Source organism: Maylandia zebra, linkage group LG2, assembly GCF_041146795.1.
Source record: "Maylandia zebra isolate NMK-2024a linkage group LG2, Mzebra_GT3a, whole genome shotgun sequence".
Taxonomy (NCBI): Eukaryota; Metazoa; Chordata; class Actinopteri; order Cichliformes; family Cichlidae; genus Maylandia; species Maylandia zebra.
Window position 1 is genome coordinate 31,678,194 of NC_135168.1, and position 20,454 is coordinate 31,698,647.

Consider the following 20,454-nt stretch of genomic DNA (forward strand, 5'->3'; position numbering starts at 1 on the left):
GAAAGACTCATTTTTTTTGTTAAGCAAAAAAAGTGGAAACTGTAAGCCTGTTCTTCACCTATTGCAAGCACCTTTCATTTCCTTGCACTTAAAACTTTGTGGGTGTATTGCCTGGGACCCGAGTAAGTGCGGTGCCAAGTTTGAGGTAGTTTAAATGAGTGGTTGTCACATTTTGGATGAAAGTTGTTTTCTACTACCAGAATTTCCCCAAAGAGTTCCTGCTTCATTCTGTGAGTAGAGGAAGGAGCAAACATACACACAGAGGTCTGTTTGCTTGGCTATTGCTGTGAGGGCATGCATCCCCAACGTTTTATTCAAAGCTTTAACCCTAAAATCAGGTCTTAACCCTCAGAGACACTTTTGAAGGGTGTAAAAAAAGGGCCGGCCAAACAACTGTATCTGTTTGAACATTTCATCTAAAACCACTCTCTTTATTTAATATAGACATATTGCATTTTGTTTATTTTTTAATATGATGTAGTCATTGCCCTTAATTTCCTGTTACAAATTACTTACAGACTAAACATATATACGGTACTGTCCAAAGTCTTGAGCCATCCTCATTTCTTTGTTTTGCTATGAAAATGGGGAGAAGGTGGTAACAGTTTATTGAAACACGTGAAATACAGTATCTAAGGCAAAAACAGAGTTTATACAGTTCCAATAAGTGTGAAAGTCAATATTTAGTTTGACCACCTCCTAGCTAAGCTGTCCTGTATTTACCTTGAGTAGTCTTCAGGAATAGTTCTCCAGGCTTCCTGAAGGACATTCAGAGCTCTTCTTTGGATGTTGGCTGCTTTTTTGTTCTGTGCTGTAAAGATGATCCCACACTGCTTCAGTAATGTTGAGGTCCGGACGCTGAGGAGGCAAATCCATGACTGACTGTTCCAATTGTGTGCTTTTCTATCCAGGTATCTTTCTACTGCATTGTCAGTGTGTTTGGAATCATTGTCATGCTGAAGAATGAAGCTGCTGCCAGTCACATGCTTTACAGATGGTACTTTTACTATGTTTATAAATCCATCAACTTGGATGAGATTCACAACACGACTGGCAGAAATGCAGCTGCGAGTAAAAAGTGATTAAAGATACAATATAAATGGGTTTTTTTTGCCAACTTGTCTGTTCTGTATAGACTCAAACTTTTGCAAAGCACTGTAGTTCTTTTGATTTTTTAAAATCTGACAGTTCTGAACAGCCACATTTTCAAGGCACAATCTCATCCACACGCACACGTTAATGATCCTGATTGCCTGAATGCGACATGCTTAGCAATCACCTATAAATTGTAGCAATAACAGTAACCTGGGTTTCACTCTCTTTGAATGGGCACCCACTGCACTCGTTTGCCAAGCGCTGATGACGTGACCGTGCTGATCACAGGGTTCGCCACACTACGCAAGCAGCGCTGCTCTAATGTCAACGATGCACAGAAGCTGTAATTACGCACAGCTGGAACACTGGCTGCTCGGTCAGAGGCTGTAAGGGGACAGATTGTGTTGTAGTGTCAGCAGAAGTAGAAACAGCTGCATCGAGTGGAGTAAATCCATTTCCTCGCTCCAAGGGAGGTCAGGACATGAGGCTGCGAGTGTCGATACACAGGCTGCAAAGTTCAGAGGACCAAACACAAAAAAAATCTAACTAAAAAGTGTCTCAATTAAAGGAAGCAGCATAGATTTGAAAATAAGCAGCAGCACATGACTGCTTTTAATCTCAACTTGCTTCATTCCCACAAAAAAACAAAAACAAAAAAAGACAACACAACATGTCACTGCTGTTATTCCAAACTTATATTTCTCATCTTTCCTTAAACACAAGCAGATGAATTCCCCGTTCAAACCAAATATTCTCCTTTATATTTATGTGAAAAATGCGTTTTGTAACCAGAAGTCCAAATGAAGTCTTACTTTGAAGTCTGCTCACTAACGCGTCAGTTCCATGAATTAAAAATAACAAAAAGCTGTAAAACAACGTAAATGTCACACTCACAGGGGTGCAGCTGAATCCATGACAACATACATACACATATTCAAGTTGAAACAAAGAAAAAGAACAACCAGTTAATGAATCTAAATCTAAACCTGGCTAAAAGACTCACTTCCAGGTTAACTCCCTCATTTTTTAAAGACTTTCTGATGTAGCTGTCACGTGTATTTCAGACTCTAGGTGACCTTTTGTCTGTGGTTATTTCTCAAACCTTGTTCAGCAATATAAATTATAGCCATTTACAGTAATATCAAGCTCCAGGAGTTGATTCTGCGGACAGCAGGGCAGCGATGAAGCAGGGCAGGGAGTGGAAATGGTGCGAGTCCCCAGGAGACCTAGCTAGCCTCCTGCGACTGTGATGCTGAGATGGATGGCTCAGGATTTTCTGCCATGGGCTCATCAGAGAGAGTACCGTTTCCATATTTGTTCCTTAAAGAACGTCCCAAAAACTCCCAGTACTCTTTACGGATGGTGTCCTTCTCCTGTGCCAGTAGTTGACAAATCTTCAAAGGAAGACAACAAAGCACAACAACATTGTTTCAGATCTCGAGTTTGACAAGAACAACATTGGGGTGCAAACTTTTATTTCTAAGTATGCCTAAGGACTTACTTCTAGAGCCTTTCTTAAAGTTTCCTTTTGCTCCTCCTCTTCTACCTTTTCTTTTTGGGCGATGTTCTCTAAGGCATCCTCATAGCAATCAAACAGAAATGCTAGCAGGTAAGGTGAACAATGTGTCTCCTTTAGCTCCAGCACCCTCTCCAGCAGACCTGGCTGAGATGACAGACCTCGGTCTTGCAGCATCCTTGGGGGGGAAAAAAAGAAGGAAATAAGAGAGGATACTGGCAGTGAGCTTTTCCATTTTTAATAACCATTTCTCAAGCTCCCTGTAGCGTGCTATATATTGAATGTCTTAGGATGGCACGGTGAAATATTCTAGTGAGAAAATGTCAGCATGTTTGGGCCTTACAGGTAAACACACATAGGATCATTTACACTGTGATTTGCATCTTACCCTTTCAAATAATTCCATGCACTTTCATTATGGGGAGCCTTCCTGATCTGGTTCAGGCAATATCTGACACAAAGGGAAGAACAGCAGAAAAATGAATGCAACTGCACAACTGAAGCAGGAACAATGCTGAGGGTACAGAAACATGTATGTATTCATATTGCACAGACAGACAGAGAGAGCGAGAGAGAGAGAGAGAGAGAGAGAGACACACACAGAGAGAGAGACAGAGAGAGAGAGAGAGAGAGAGAGAGTCAGAAGTTGTCAGAAGTGATTTTAATGACTAAATCTTGAGTTTTTGACATTCCTATAGCACACTAAAACAACTGGAGCGGTGGATATCCCAGCAGAAATTCCAAAAACACCCAAGTGCAAAAAACATGTTAAAGTTACTGAGAGTAAAACCAAAACAAACACCTCATGCTAACTGTGACCCAGGACCCAGGCACCTTGCACTTATTGAGTGGACTATGAACTCCTCTGTATATCAAAGTATTCTAGAGTTAAATGTGAGCCCGTTTGCCAAAGTTTGGCTGATATTGTGTCAAACAACAGGACAGTGATCCCAAGCACAGAAGCCAATCTACAACTGAATAGCTGAAAAAGAAAAGAATTAAGACGGTGCAATGCTCCAGTCACAGTAAAGAAGAGTGGGCCAAAATTAATTCACAACAATGTGAGAGACTGAAAACAGAAAACAACTGCTTCAAGTTATTTTTGCTAAAGTTGTCACGATGTCAAACCGAGTAGTTCCATCTTTGTTCCATTATGTTTACAGTTTAGTTGCTCAGGGCTGTATTTACCTTGATGTTAGAACAGCAGAGCTCTTACACTGAAGCAGATTATTGACCATCTCTAGTACAGACTGAGTTTCAAACTGTTTTGCTGTTGGTCATTCATGAGCAGGTTACTCTCTATTGAATTTGTGCAATACAAGAGTGATAAACACTGATTGTCTTTAAATATTACAAATTGCTCCATTTTATTTAAGAGGGGATCATTATCTTACTCCTGCCTGTCTAAACTAATGAATAAACAGTGCTACACTGCTGTTGTGTAATTACACAAAAATTAAACAAGAGACTATGAAACCAAGACATATTAAAGAAAATGTATAGATCGAGTGAAGTAGTTAAAGGCAATCAGTTAGATTATTTTTGGAGGGGTCAGCCAAGTATAGGAGCTAGCCACACGACATTTTCAAGGCTAGAAAACATATTTATGCTCCGGGAAAAATTGAAAATCAACTTTACAACCACTCTAACATGCACTGGTACCCTTAATTTTGTCTGATAAGTCAATGGAGGAAACCTCTGAAAGTGCATTTTGGGTAAACTTGTCACCATGTGGAATGGGTGAATGATCAAAACAAACTGTAGGATAATAAAAGTCTCATTTTTATCCATGTTTTAGATCTTCTAGCTCTGCTCATTTTTGTGTCAAAATACAAATTCTAACACAATCATATTTTAACACACATCAGTGTAGGTTGCGGTCATGAACTGGAGAAACCACACTGGGGTTTACATGTTATAAATAATAGTTTGGACTTGTCACACCGATCAAACATTTTTAGCGCCTCAGTTCTTACTTAAGAATTCACGTATGAAGGTAAAAAATTTCAAGCCTCCACTAAATATACTAACATTACTGAACCTAATGGGGTCAGCTGTGAGGCACTGGATGATTTTTAATATAATAAACCTAATATTTCCTCACCAATTAAACATTACAATTAATTAAACAACACTAGAAAAATGCAAGAAAAAAAAGCACCTACTGAATCTCTCTCTCCACTACAGCTGGATCTGAAAAGCCTGTAGTGTGAGAAATCACAAAATGCCTCTGGTTCCATGCAGAGTTGTTCCTCACATCTTCCTCCAACAGATTCTCCACAAACTCCAGCTCGTTGTCCCACAGTTTGTACTCCTGGGGTACAAAGAAAACTAAGCTGGCATCCAACACGTTTATGCGGTTACATAGTGCAGCGTTTGTGTCGTGCATTGCCTCGCATTACATGATACAAATACTGACCACAGAGGGACTCGAACTACACACAAACAGCCAACCAAATTAATCAGTGAAGGAGTCAGTCTGGCAGAGAGCGTCGCTGTGGGAGGAGAACTGGATCTCGTTCCTCAGCTTTGGAGCCAAACTCTGCCGAGAGCAACACCTACCTGGATGACCCACTGTCTGTGCTGCCAAGCGTGGTAGTTCTTTGCATCTTGGCTGAGAATGTCTGCGATGAACTGGAGTTCCTCCGAGGGGTCATTCAACCACTCGACCACCATACGTCTGTGATGCCTGGAGCAGAAGGGAGTTTAGAAAGCCGTCCTTATCTTCCAACTTTTTCATTAAACTTGAGTCGTTTTAGGAATGTCCCACTCCCACTCTCCTCTCTATGTGCTCTGGATAAATTCACATAATGCACTTACCAGACTTGATAGTTTTTGGGTTGCTCTTCAATAATGTTAGTAATGTACTTCATCTCCTCCTTTAGGTCCTTCGACAGGGCTTGCAGGAGTACTCGCCTGTAGTGCCTGGACAGTACCACAGCATATGTTAGATTACATTTTCACAGAAGACACTCATTTCTAAACAAAACAAACACATTTTATACTCTGATGCAGTTTTAAAATTGTGACTGGCCTGAGGCACTGTACCTATAAACAGTACTACTTAACTATGAATGTCATCTCCTTTGCTCTTTTTCCCATTATGTGTAAATGCTACAACATCAAAAGATCAGCACTGCTTTTCCAGCAGGCAAAATGCTCACCAGACAGTGTAATTTGCAGCATTTAGGTCAATGGCATCTGCAGTCAGAGCGAAAGCCCGCTCAGTTTTTTCATCATTCTTTAGGAGGGCACGGAAATAGTCGTAGACATCTGAGACTGTTGGAAGAAAGACGGGAACATTAGATATGAAATCCTTCTGCAATCATATTTCATCTGAAATAGTTTGGATTTTAACAGACAAGTGGCATATTAATGGAAAAAACAACATAATGTGCCTAAAGGAAGGAAAGTACAGCAAGGAAGCCAGGTGCCACCAGTACGGCAATGATTCTCCAAGTGTTTGGAAATCTCCTGGAGGCATAGAACACCATTATTCCAAAAAAAAACAAACAAAAAAAACAAAACAAAAAAAACCCCCCTACTTTGGTATTTTTACAAATTAGGATGAGGGTACTGGCAGTCAAAAATGTCCCAAACAGCAAATGATATTTGCTGTCATTGTCATAATCATAAAACCTTTCAGTGATCACTTGAGCCCCATCGTATGGTTTCATGACAGGATGAAGATGACTACTTAGATCATAGGTGTCAAACTCTGGCCCGTGGGCCAAATTTGGCCCGCAGCCTAATTACATTTGGCCCACGAAGCCATACAAAATTACTATTAGAGTTGGCCTGCCGGTATTATACAGTGCATGTACTGCTAATACTACAAGTCCCAGAATGCTCTGTTGGTGTTTTGGCACGTCAGTCATGACAGGACCCATTAGCACCCTCTCCTCTGTTGACCATAGTCATAGCAACCATGCAAATACTGCCATGCTACCTATCCCAAAATGGCAAAAAGAAAGGCAGAAAACAGGAGCTTTCTGAACAGGTGGGAGAACATGATGAAAATTTGATAAATGATAAAATTTAATTCAGAAGCCTGCAAATACATTTTTTATTTAAGAAATGAATTCCACTGATGTGTTATTTAATTGGAATTTTGATTTTGCATATGTGCAATATTAAGTTATATATACGTTTATATAAGTTATATATATTGTTTAGTATTAAGCTTTGCTTGTTCCATATTCAGTTTTTCAGCAAAACTTGTTTGAGTCCATAAGAAAAGATTCATTGTTATATTTGGAGGAAGATTTTTTTTCAATGAATATTAATGTTAGCCCGCGACTTTGATCCAGTTTTGAATTTTGGCCCACTGTGTATTTGAGTTTGACACCCCTGACTTAGACGTATAATATCTTGCAGTGACCTTTCCCTCTACCCACTTCCTTGCTGTCTTGCAATTCCCTATGAGCCTTCCATGGTTCACTAGCAATCTTACACTTTTCCGAGTAGGCAATCTTCACTACAGGATTTGGTCCATCATCCTGTGGAACAGGCTCCAGGTCAGCCCACTCCTTTCTGTCTCTGAAACACAAAAACACGGAGGTGGATTAACTGTCAGTACAGCCTGACAGTAGCTAATGTATTTAGTTACACAGGGCCAAGATCCATCTAGAAACAAATATATTGTAGATAATCACCAGCCCAGTCACCAGTTTTTGGTCCACAAATAAGGCTTTAAGAACCATTAAACTTACTACTACCACGTCTGCTGTCACTAAATTCTCCCATAAATTCAATTCAGGCTTCTGTGAGTATTATATCTCTTGATATAATGTCTCTGACTGAGCTAACTACTTTGGGGGGAATTTGTACACTGTTTTTGTGATCAACCAATGCATTTTTCAGCCATTTCTGACCGCCATATAAGCAAGGAGGTCTCCTATTCTTGGGTAAAAGAAAACCCAAACAGCAAAGTCATTACAATGCTGCTGATTGTCATCTGACACTTTGGAGGGGGCGGCAAAAAAAAGCCTCTGTGCAAGGAAAAAAACTGCAAATGCGATAACTGTTTAACTTTATACTGAAATCATTAAGACAAGCTGTGACGTTAGGACGCCAAATTAACCTGGGTACTATTCTTTCTGAAGGTATTGGCTAGAATAAACGTACAGAGCTGAACCTTCTACTAGAAAGAGGGCTGTTAGCGCAACTCCTCCGGCTTTCCATCACAAAGACGATAATTATAGTGCACTTTTGACAGCTGCTAACAAAACTCGTATTAAACTATAAGTTATCAAACATTACCGCGTTATAACAAACACGAGCTACAGAGTAGTTACTAAGCACCGGTAGAGGAGCGACCAAAGCTAAGTTAGCCACCCAAAGAGAAAGTGATAACTAGACAATACCTGTAAAATATGTATCGAGTCGGGTCAACAGCAAATTCATCCTCGATGTGCTCCTCGACCTCTACATCAAACTCTTTGTCTTCGTTAACTTGTACAGATTCAACTGTTTCCTCAATGTCCGACATTGCTAACTAGTTAGCTTAATCGCAGTTGTGCTCCGTTGAGAAAGAAAACGTCATATCCGGTGTAGCGGAAAAAGTTGCCTTTAAGTGCTGCTGGGAAATGGAGATTTTCTTTCCTTAATTATCACCTAATAATAATAGACAGCCACACTTCTCCAGTTTATGGAGATAAGTTTATGCAAATGATTTTAAAAATACCACGCTGTCTTTCAAACGGTGCTATTTATTTTTCAGTAGCTTCAACTAAAGAAACTGAAACAAATGTTACTTTGTAAAAGGCTGCTAGTAACAAAGTGCCTAAAGATCCAAGTATTGTTTTTTGCCACCTGTGTAGACAAAACACTGGTTCATTCCTTGAGTTAGGTGCCTTGTTATGTATGAATGATTCATAGGTCAGTGGTTTTTCTACCTTTTCAGTTATCAAATCCCACAGTGACTGTTCCAGCTGGTCTTCATGTCACAGTTTAGTCTCAGTTTATGGATGTTTGTTTTCAACCTGTTACAACTCATCTGACTTTTAAATTTCTGATGGAGTTTTAACTGATGAACACACACAGTTACATGTGTGAAATGTTCACATTAATTAAAATACACCATCCACTAGTTTCTAGATTCCTGCTGTGTCTATAGGACTGCCGAGGTTCACCATGTTCTGGCTCCCTCTTATGGCAGGATTTGGTTGACATATATTTGGAGAATAGAAAAAACATAAAACTATTAAAATACAAATGTCATGCAACTGGAAGTCAAATTTCACTTTACTTGCCAAAACCTGGGGCCTCTTAATCACATGCCAAACTCTTGACAACACATGGATGTGAAATCATTTCATTAAAGCAAGGTCAAGCGGAGGTTTATTTCCATCAACAACTCTGGACATTATAAAAATAAATAGATGATTCACAGTCAGTGGATTGTAATACAAACTGTTATCAAAATTATGTATCAGCCAGAATGAAAAACTGAACACATGCATAATCACCATTCCATGAACTTATACATGTCCTGAATACGTAAGAACAAAATCCTTTTTGTCAACAGAACTGTTTGGGGAAATATAAAATCATCATTCAAATCAGACAGCTATGCAACGTGAATATGCTTCTTTCCATAATTGCTTGACCCAGACTGTTCAGTGACCGTCTTCCTGCTCCAATCCATGCTTTTCAATGTAGCGTCTGGAAGAAGGGAAAAGGAAAAGAAAAAGATTAAATACAGCTTTTATTTAGCATCATAAAAGTTTAATAAACACAACTACAGATGCAACTCTGACACGTCCAGACTCACTGTGATTGTACAGTTGTGCTCTTATTAGGGTCTAAGACCACGCTCATGCCAAATTATTTTGACTTTTAGGTAATAGTGGCGTGAAGGGAGAGAGAAAAAAAAAAAAAAAAAAAAAAAAAAAAAAAAATTGATTCAGCACCACGACAGTATTTTATTATCTTGATATTTTGCATGTTCATCAGGCGCATCAAATATCTATATTTAAATAAATTCAAATACTCTGGTAATACGACGAACAAGAGAGCTCATCTCATGCCCCACCATCCAGAGATCATGTTTGCCAAGCAAACTTACATTAAATCGGCTCAAGCAATAAATAAAATCACTGGACACGCACGTCCGAGCTCAGAGCAAGCTAAAACCTCAGTCTCACAAGTTTAAAAAAAAAAAAAAAAAAAAAAAAAAAAAAAAAAGGGTAATGGCACTGACATACTCAGTCATTGCTTACATAGTTACCAAAACATTTAGTGCTACAATTGACACCAATGCTCACATAAGATTTCTTCTCTTACAATTTCCAGCTTTATTACCTTTATTTAAAAAAATGCACTGATGTATTTTCAGCCACATGGGGGCAGCACAACAACCTTTAACAAAATACTAACCTATTACCACAACACAAAGTTTGTATAGCAGATGTGTTTGGACACAGCTGCACTCATGAGAAAATCCAGCAGACTCACAACAAAGTTAGCATTCATTTGGAGTCATCCCTCTGGCTTTTATTAGACTATAAATAAAATTATGCTAATGCTTCACCGTGTTCATCAGTGTCTTTCCGCCGTAGGTTTTGCCAGGTACCGTTTGTTGACAATTTGTTCTCCAAAATTGAGTTTAGAGATGTGGATGTTGTTTGTCAAAACAAAGTTGTGGAATTTAAATTTGTAAAGACACTTTCTGTTTTGCATACGATCTGTGCTTGGTGTTGCTCGAATACTGTGAAGAATCAGAAATGAACAACACACTCAACCCAAAGCAAGAAAATCTCAAATCAAATGAATGTTGCCTAACTTCTCAGCCCTGAACAACGAACAACCAAACAGCTTTGGCTGCTCTCTCAGGTCTCTTATTAAGATGAACTGAACTGTCATGGGGTATTATTACAAAGTCCAGAAACACTTGCTTAAAGCAGTAAAGATAATAGTTACTAGAAAAACTCACCTTCGTGCAAAGTTATACAGCGCTTCTTTTCTTTCTTGGAGAGACAAATGTCTGTCGGTTGGTGATTTCCCAAAAGTTTTGGCAGCAGGCTATGAATAAAAACAAAATGGAATTTAAAAAACAAAAAAAAAAACCAAAACTGCAAAAAACAGATATTCTTATTAACATTCATGTACACAGATAAGCCAAAACTAACAGAAGACACTAGGGCTCATTATATTGTACGGATGTATCTGAGGGTCTGGGATGTGCAGTCTTAAAAAATAAGGAGACGGCCGCTTCACGTCTCACTGATTTTGACAGCATGTGATGGACCGACTGCATATTGGGCTCCTTTACTATAAATAATATCTTAGTGATTATTATCATGCAGTGCAGCTAAAATGTAAGGTAAATAGTGTGATAAAAAGGCACTGATATGGAGCTTATGAGATCAAAAGATCAAGATCATCTTCTCGTACACCTCTGGACAGCTTGTGCCTTTTATGGACCTTTTCGGTATCACTTCATAAATAATAATTTTTTACCCAACTTATTAGAGCCTGACAAATACATGACTTTTTTGCCTGGTACCAATAATTCAATGATTTAAAGTTGACAGGTTGTCCTCTTATCATGTTTTTCTTTCAGATGCATCAAACGCAAACAGATTAACATTTGTTAGATGTAGTTCTTTAGTTGCCCGTTTACAGTCTTCCTGACTTTACAAGCTGGTTGTTGTGTTTGTGGTGTGCCAACAGGGGAGTTGCAGAGCGCCCTGTGATGGGCAAACTTTGCAATTTCAACATTCATAACATCACTGAAGGCTGTTTCTCCTGTTCTTTCTTTACTTTTTAAAAATGTTGTTTATGACTATTACAAATGCAGATACCAACAGATCACCAAGTAGCTTATATCAGTCAATGATATTGACCCGTAAATTAATCAGATGTGCTCTATAACTTCAAATTGTCTGGTTAAATTCTAGGAAATAGGCCTTATCAAACCTTTAAGGTGGAAGCAGGACCAGAAGAATAGGAGCTGATCTTGGAAGGGCCAAAAGTCGAGATCCCCGCTGCTTCCATTGATGTTTCCTCCTTGTTCTCCAGCAGATTTGTAATGGTGGTGTCAACACAATTGGTTTTTGCTATACACAATAAAAAGAACAACTGTTAGTGCATGGCAAATGAATCTATCATTCTTTTTAAAGGACTTCTTACAAAGTGAAAGTGTGACAGAAGAGCTCAGGTGCAGAATGAACATAAAAGTGTATTCCAAGAAAATAGATGTGGTAGCCAAATGTAAGTGTACCTAAATCCTTTGTGATGACATTCAGTGGAACATGGGGCAACACGTCCTTCACCTGCTGAGCCATCTTAGCAATCCTGCGGTCATCTGTGCCCAAACTCATGAATCCAAGCCCAATAGAACCAGGTGTTACACCTACATTTAAAAAAACAAAACAAACAAACCTCCAATCAGCTGAATCTCCCACATGGACAGAGTTGATGTTGAATCATGTGACCGACTTACTTGTGGTTGTTTGTGGAACAATGCGTCTTGTCCTTTTGATGTGCTCTGCTTTATCAGCTTTAGTGATTTTGGTGGCGACCAAGCCAAGCTCAGCAGCTAGCAGCTAAACAAAAACACACAAGCAGAAAGTGGGAACTCACATCTGCTATGCATGACGTTTTGCAACACAACAACAAAGAGATCTGTGTACAGGTGCAAGGCTTCATAACTCTTACACATATCACACACACGCATATTTGTTTTTACAATTACAAATATAACTCATGTGCATCCAAGTGGCACACGCTGTTCTTACCTCCTGGACTTTGTTGGCAAACTCCTGTGTCGACTCGCCATCTTGTCTGGATACTGTTGGGAGCCAACTGGGATGGAAACGAAACACAAAAAAGCAATGCTAAGAAGACAATCTGAACAATTAGAGCAACAGAAATACTAAGAATCAATAGAAGGTCTTTTCAAAAACTCAGACCAAAAAAAACCAACCAAAACAAAAAACAAAAAAAAACAAAACAAAAAAACAAAACAAACAAAAAACTTGCTCATGAAAGCAATATGATTTTGAAATGCACATTCATTAATCAGAAGTCCTGGCAGGAGCATGAGCCTGAGGAGGGTAGTTTGTGCCAAAAATTCACAGTTTTTTGTGTTTTTTGGATTTTACATAACAATCTCCACAAAACCAGGTTAGGGTAAAAGAAATGAGACCTACATTGTGAAAAATGTGGCTGCAGAAAAAGATAGAAATAATGACACAAATTATTTAGTACCTTACATGATACACTGTCCATGGAACAAAAAATGTCCATAAGAGCTCCGTCAGCCAGCTGGACTCCGGTGTGCTCTGTGTACAGACAGGAGGTAATCGTGTTGTTAGATTACTTTGGTGTGCAGTCACATCATTTCATCAGCTCTTTTAAATGTCACTTTCATTCTAAATGTGAGTTCAAATGACTTTACCAAAGAGATCAATGGTCTGGTCACCCGTAAGGCCACAGGTTGGATGGATTCAGTCAGTGAGAAAGGCCAGGAGCTGAGAGAAAAAACATATATAGATATTTAATATAGTAGCTGGTTGGCTTTGTGCTGTGAGCCAATAACAATTGATTTTATTGTTAAAGACATTCAGGATATGTGCAATTAGTCAGCTAAGCATTTAAAGGCCAATGCCTTTGGTAGTTAGCATCAGCAACATAGTGAACGGGTGATTCTGACATGGCACAAAGGAGGCGCAGCCTAAGAGTCTGCGTTAGGTTCCAGTAAAAGAAGAGTATCAGAGACTGTAAAGAAAAGCATGGCAATAATCACAACCTCATTATAAAGTGCAACTCCCAGCTTCTCTGGTTTTCATGTGCATCTCCACTGAGGATACAGTACACTTGTTTCAGTCTTACTCGAATTAACTATAGAAATGAATCAATTTAGCAGCTGTTTTCACTTCCTTGCACTAATTTCCCTACAACTCTAGAGGGAAATTAGTGGGGGAGACTCAACCGCCAAAGTAATTCATCTCTATCTCAATGTGCCATGAAAGAGGGATGATAATTTGTCGCTGGCTGCATTAAATCACTGGGTATGGGTAAGAGGCCAAAACCGTCCCAGGGTGCTGATGAATTGCAAACACTTGCTGTGTTATCGGAGAGTTCTTGTTTATTACCGTACAGTAACATGTGTACAAACGTCACCTGAATTTGAGAAGACCGGCGCGGCCATTTGTGGTGTCCTCTTCAGGAAACAGGAGCAAAGGTGTGGTGCCTTCAGCAGAGCAGTAACTCTGCAGAGACTCTCCTATGGCTCCGGAGCCTGCATGGATTTCCATGAAGCCTCTGGCCCAGCACACAAAGCCTGTGGAGCCATCTAACTGGGGCTGATAGGCAGAAAGAGACGGGTCAAATTCACCACATATTTACTATATTTAAAATACATTAAAGTACACAGGATCTTCTTTTTTCAACTGACAGACCTTGAGAATAGATCAGGTATATTATAACATGTGTTAATGCACCAGCACAATCTTGCCTCCACGCACAGCTCTCTCAGGGTCCTGTCACAGCATTTCACTGAGATTAAGGTGCATTGCAACACCTTGAGAACTGAATTTTTCAGTATATCTGTTAGAGATTTGTTCCTGTGCCTGGGATCATTGTCCTGTTGCATAACCAAATTTGGACCAAGCTTTAGCTGTCAGACAGATGGCCTCACATTTGACTCTAGAATACTTTGGTATACAGAGGAGTTCACGGTCGACTCATTGACCATGCAGTGGTCAGAGAGACTGAGCATGGGGTGAATTTGCTGGGACGTCCACTCCTAGAAAGACACATATCTGAATGCTCCAGACCAGCAAACTGCCAAACACCTCTGCTTTTATAGAGGTGCTCACAGCGCATCAAGTGCATTTGATTAAAGTTACCTGACTGCTAATTACCAGCTTAATTCCTACAAAAGTTATAATGGAATGCAGACAACTGAAAACTTTCTTCTTCACAGGACTGCATGTAGTGTCAAATTGTATTTATGTCCAAGCCATGTAATGCAATGATGTCACCATAGATTTGTTAATAGGAGGGCACTGAAGAAATCAGCACACTGATATATTACACTGAATCCCTGAATGTGTAAAATATGCTGCATGACACGGTTGAGTCAGGAAAAACGTTTAAGCCAAGCACTCACTGTGCTGCAGGGGGTCAGGAGGTTGATAATGTTGTGGTCAAACTCTGTCACATGATTGCATATGTACAGCTTGGTGTTTTTGTCTCTGGAGCGGGGATTTTTCTGTCTCACATGCATCCCCAGCACCGAGCACATAACCCTCACAACAAATCTAGAAGCAAAGAAAAAACAAACAAACATGATGTCAGCATTTTAACATATTTGGCAACAGGATAGTCCTCAATAGTGTAACACTGCGTGTATAATTTACCACAATATGCAATACGTACAAATATCTTTTTTCTTAACTGCTCTTATAGCCTCCAGGGCATGTACATGCTTTGGTTCTTTAATCATGCAGTCACCACCTTTCTTCAAACTAAAATTACAGTGTGCAAAGTACAATTACCTTCCACTGGCCTCAGTAGTATTTACTGTGGTTAAAGTGAATAAACTCTGACAAAAAATTACAGTTATTTTAATGGCACAGATGCCATGTGTGTTAGCATTAACTGCTATTGTTATCCCTTATACTACAATTTCACCTCAGTCATTATTGTCACACACACACAAACATGATTACAAGTGACACACAAGACGACTCAGCTACAGATTTGGTTACCGCTGACAGTAAAATGTGGTATTGGAACACTTTTTCAACACTTGCCTTCTTATAAAACTCTCTGGAAGTGCACAGCTGACCAGGAACACATGAACACCAATAAAAATACGTATGAACATTAAAGAAATGCCGACTGGAAAGTAAATCAGCAACAGCAGAAGAACGACAGCATCTTTGGGAAACCTGCACAAAAACAGAGCAGAATCAAAAAAATGACATTTGGAATAGAAAACACAAAAGAAAAACAAATCTAAATGTAAATTAGAGAATTTAAGTGATTTCCAGGGGAGCTGTAGCAAGATTGCTTTATCCTGTGCCGATTATATTTCAAATGAACCAACACATTTTTAGCCCTTTTTTATTTCCCAATTTCAAAATATACACCTCACCATCAGCCTCAAAAATACCGTTCTGTGATTTGAATGACAGCATCTTTCACAACCTACTGATCTTCTTCCTTTTATTACTGGATAAATGTGCACTGAGCCATAGCATGAACTCACATCAGAGTTTAACCATTTCACTCTATTGTTATTCAACTATGCAATGATATCCAATGATACAATACTGTGAAAAAGAGCCATCCATAATCTGTTTATGTTTTGATACGAAATGGTTATAGGTAGGGATGGGTATTGATAAGATTTTCACGATTCCGATTCCATTTTCGATTCTATTTAACGATTCGATTCTTTATCGATTCTTTTTAAAAAAGGAGAACACTAAGGTCGATTAGCTTAGAACTTTGTTTTACATTTTCTCTTTGAACAAGATAGAAATTTAGGAGTAACATGGCCTTACAAACCCAACAGTAAGATTTTAAGAGATCCAGCCTACGGCTCTTCGATGGGGTGTCACAGGGTCCCCAGGAAAAAAAAAAAAATTGTAAACGTAAAATAATAAAATAAATATTCTTCTGTAGCAATAACAAAGTGTAACATAAATTATTCTGTAGCAATTACACAAGAATATCCAGTAATCTCCCTGCCTACAATTAAACACATTCCGAAAATCGGGGGCATCTGCTGTGGCAAATGGGTGCAAGCCTTTGACCACAAACTTAGTCACTGCTCGGTGACATTCGTCTATCCTGGCCTGAAAGGAGACGCTACCGGTAGACTGCAGCGAGAACTGCCAGCATCTGAGCCAGCCAGACTCTGCTAACATAATATGCACTGTTAGTTGATTATTTACCTGCCGCATTAACGGGAGAGGACGTGCAAACGTTACTGCTGCTGCTGGGTTGAGATTCACGAGTCCAGAATGGAATTAAAAACACGACATTCATTTAAGGTCATCGCGTGTTTTGTGAGCAAATGCTTTTGCATATTCGTAGCGTTTCCTCCCTTAAATGAAATATCTACTTTGCAAGTATTGCAAGTTGCCCTGTTGTCATCCGTTCTCGTAAAGTATGACCAAACTTTTGAGCGTTTGAGCCGCCGTGTTTCCTGCCAGGTAAATGACGCTCCGCAACGTAGTGACGTCATTCGGGGCGACTGGAATCGATAAGGGAATCATTGGCAAAAATGGCAAACAATTCCAAGGTTCTCAACAAGAACCGGTTTTCGATACCCATCCCTAGTTATAGGTGCAGGTATTTATTGCAACATGTTCAAACACACACTGAAATCCAGTACGTAAATCAAAAACAGAGTTTGTACAATTCCAAGCTTTCCTATTGTTTTCCAATCTTCTAGGATGACATTCAAAGCTCTTCTCTCTGTCAAGATGAACCATCACTTCTAGAATAGTGTTGAGGTCTGGGGTCTGTGGAGGCAAATTCATGCTTGATGGTAGAGCTGGGCGATAGAACGATAACGATATGTATTGCGAAACTAACTTTTTCTCGATAGAAAAATTAAACTAATGCGATAGACCTCACCGCTTTTGTCCTCTTAAAAAAAAAGAAAAGAAAAAAGAACAGACAATTCAAATTAAGTAGCGCAGAGCCGAACCAATCACAGCCGCAGCGTCACGTCACATGACTTGTTACGTACAGCACAAGTGCCAAGCCGCACATGTGTATTTGTTTGGGAAGCAGCGGTGCCGCCCGGGTAACGGAGGAAATGAGTGTGCCGACTAGAAAAATCAACCGAGCGTGACCGAAGGTTACCGAAGAGGAAACAGATGATGGTTCCAATGCCGGAGAGATTGTCGAACGGAAGAGCCAGAGAAGTTCCGTAGTGTGGAGGTATTTCGGTTATTTCAAGTCTGACAAAAACAGAGTAGCGCGCACGTTAAATTGTGCCGAAAGCAAGTCTGGAAATACAATAAAGCGGTGCATGCTCAATCTCTGACTGGAAGCGCTAATTCGTCATTCGGCTTTTGTCAGACTAAAGTAACTGTTAAAACTGTTTGAAAAGCTAAGCTATACAACAAGGAGAGATTGAGAATTTCCTTTTAGTTCTCAGTTTATTTGATATTGACAAAAGTTAGTCAATTTTGTCTGATCTTCTGTAAAACAAACTAAGATTTATTTGTAGAATTAATATTTTGTTTCTAAGTGGAATTGACAATTTAGTCTGTTTCGTTTGTTCTATTTTGAAACTTAAACACTTTAGCGGCTGCCTTTTGTGTAGTTTGCAATATTTGCCTTTATTTATCTGAAAAAGTCTCATGTTCCTTAAGTACATCTACCCTGTTGAACTTATTATGGGAAATAAATATTTAAATCAAAACAAGCTGCTGATTATTTCACATTTTACTTGTGAGCAACGCACATTTAAATCTTACAAATATAGTTATTTGGCTTATATCGTGATAGATATCGTTATCGCCTGAAATGAAAAAAACATATCGTGATATGAAAAAAATCTTATATCGCCCAGCTCTACTTGATCGTATTCCAATTTGTGCTTTTCTATTCAGGTATGTTTTTACTGTGTTTTTCATGTGGCTGCAGACACTCACTGTTGTAATTCTTTCCTGTTCATACTGAAGAGGAGTTGAACCAAAAACGTGGATTCATTACTCCATCATCCCGCTGTCCTCCACTGATCTTGTGTAATTTTCATACTTCATCCTTTTCTCCTCTTTTCCCTTCCTTAAAAAAGGCTTCTTGACAGCGACCCTTAGACTGAGACCATTTCCAATGAGTCTTCAGTGAACAGTAGCTGGATTAACTAAAGGGACAGATGTATCTCTCAGGTCCTGTCAGGTCTATGGCAGATTTTTTTCCCTGTTTCTTAAGGACTGTTTCCTGTTTCTCAAGGACATGACTTTCAGACACTTGCCGTAGATAATTTTTTTTTAAGCCAACCACTTCATCTGTCCCCCTCTTGTCCAGTTTCCTCATATTTTCATGCTAGCAGATCTCGGCATGAAAATTTGAGGAGAATCACCTTTTTCTAGAAAACATATTATTCGACATCTGCCAAACTGTTATTTTTGACATTTTTCACAGATTCAACTAAAGAAATGGGAACATTTTATAGTTTTTTTCTTTTATAGACTGCAAGTAAAAAAGTGCCAAAAGATACAATGTAAAATTACTTGTTTTTGTTACCAAGTTTTCTGTTATGTAAAGATACAACATCATCCCTTGCATTAGGTGCTTTTTGTTGTTTGGGTCAACTGCAGGGCCAGATGCATCTTTCAGGTCCTGTGACATGACTTTTACTGGCTCATCTGCTGTTGATAATTTTTAAAGCACTGCCAATTCTTTTGTCCTCCCCTTATCCAGTTTCCTAAAAACAAATTAACTGGACACTGCACACTATAGTGTGCTGCAATATGTTACTGCAATATGCCAAATTTTCAGCAAATAGCACTTTGGGAATCACCTTGTTGTGACAAAAGTATTATATTACATCTGTCAAACTTTTATCTTTATGTTTTTGTGACAGACTGCTGATAACAAAGTAATTTAACATTGTTTTTTTGCCAAGCTGTCTGCTATGTGTAGACACAACACTGTTTTAATTCCTGAATGAATCATAGATCAGTGTTAAGTGGTCCGTTACAAGGACTGGACTGAAAATGAGTGAAAAGGCAGCAAGAGTCTAAAGAATAACGTTGAAAGACCTTCAGAAATCCTGGAGAACCGATGCTCAAGACCACTTAAAAAAAAATTACAATCAAGTCTGACGCTATGAAAGGTGGCTCGAGGCACAGTACTGTACACACGTTATGAAAACCAATTGCAGAGTTAGAGCTGCTTTTGTTTCAGCGTTTTTACCAATATTACACGTGTCACTACTCGATTCCCTCTGCAGTCAAGCGCTAGAGAACATTTCGAAACCTCATAAACGCTCTAGTCGTCATTACCACTGTCTACAGGCCTCATGTCCGCCCTCTATTCAAGTCAAAAACACTTTAGTATTGAAGTACACAACGACAGCTACTTTTGCTGTCAGTTATTTTCTCCCCTTTACACGCGCTCAGATATAATCTCTGACTTTTGCGTCTAGATCAAAAAAATTTAAGTCTCTTAAACTTCACTCTTCGTTGTCACAAGGCAAGCAGTGAATACATGAAACCAACAGACATCTAAGATTAGCTAGTTCACGCATTTCATGCTGCAACTGATCGGCGTGCTTATTAAAATTAGCACTGGACAAGGTTTCATGTCAAACGCTATCCATGACTTGTTTACTATAACGTTGCCAGTATCGGCTATCTAGCTGCATGTTTTCCAGATTATTTAATACATCTTCTACTATACTGGTTAGCTGCCCGATAATAAACGTCGTCGACGCCATATCCTCTGTGTATTTCTTCAACGCTTATTGCGCTAATTAGCGCTAAGTGAAGGTTAACCGAGCAGTTTACACTACTTAGCAGTTAGCTGACTTACCGACGAAAGTCAAACATGTCTTCAATTCCCCGAGTCTCCATGTCTGCCAGTCAGACCTTCAGAGGCTAATGCTAAAAATACAACCTGACCCCTAAATATAAATTAGTCATTACTTTCACGACTGCACCTCTGTCATGCGGTGGGTAAACTGGAAACTGGGTAGCTTTAAGGAGCCAGTTAGATTATAGTACAGCCTTTTCAGACCGCTTAAGTACGCGACTTTAAAATGTTAGCTTTGTGGTTAAATAGCGCTAGCACAGATAATGGCTTCAGTCGGCACGACACCACTTCCGGTCCGTTGTTAGAATCCCCTAGAATAAAAGCGC

At 39.2% G+C, this 20,454-nt stretch overlaps 2 protein-coding genes across 2 annotated transcripts; both read right to left on the reverse strand.

Moving 5' to 3' along the window:
- Positions 1–1,772: 1,772 nt before the first annotated feature.
- On the reverse strand, positions 1,773–8,164 carry fnta (farnesyltransferase, CAAX box, subunit alpha). The gene is made up of 9 exons (XM_004563185.4): positions 7,978–8,164; positions 7,065–7,150; positions 5,776–5,890; positions 5,432–5,536; positions 5,174–5,300; positions 4,777–4,925; positions 3,000–3,062; positions 2,597–2,789; positions 1,773–2,489 (listed from the first exon to the last, which is right to left on the reverse strand). The coding sequence occupies exons 1-9, from the start codon at positions 8,100–8,102 to the stop codon at positions 2,322–2,324; spliced, it is 1,131 nt and encodes a 376-aa protein (XP_004563242.1). The 5' UTR covers positions 8,103–8,164; the 3' UTR covers positions 1,773–2,321.
- Positions 8,165–8,936: 772 nt separating this feature from the next.
- aup1 (AUP1 lipid droplet regulating VLDL assembly factor) lies at positions 8,937–20,422 on the reverse strand. The gene is made up of 12 exons (XM_004563187.3): positions 20,129–20,422; positions 15,379–15,516; positions 14,733–14,883; positions 13,742–13,923; positions 13,017–13,089; positions 12,827–12,900; positions 12,355–12,421; positions 12,060–12,162; positions 11,838–11,969; positions 11,534–11,673; positions 10,548–10,636; positions 8,937–9,277 (listed from the first exon to the last, which is right to left on the reverse strand). The coding sequence occupies exons 1-12, from the start codon at positions 20,167–20,169 to the stop codon at positions 9,232–9,234; spliced, it is 1,236 nt and encodes a 411-aa protein (XP_004563244.2). The 5' UTR covers positions 20,170–20,422; the 3' UTR covers positions 8,937–9,231.
- Positions 20,423–20,454: the final 32 nt, after the last annotated feature.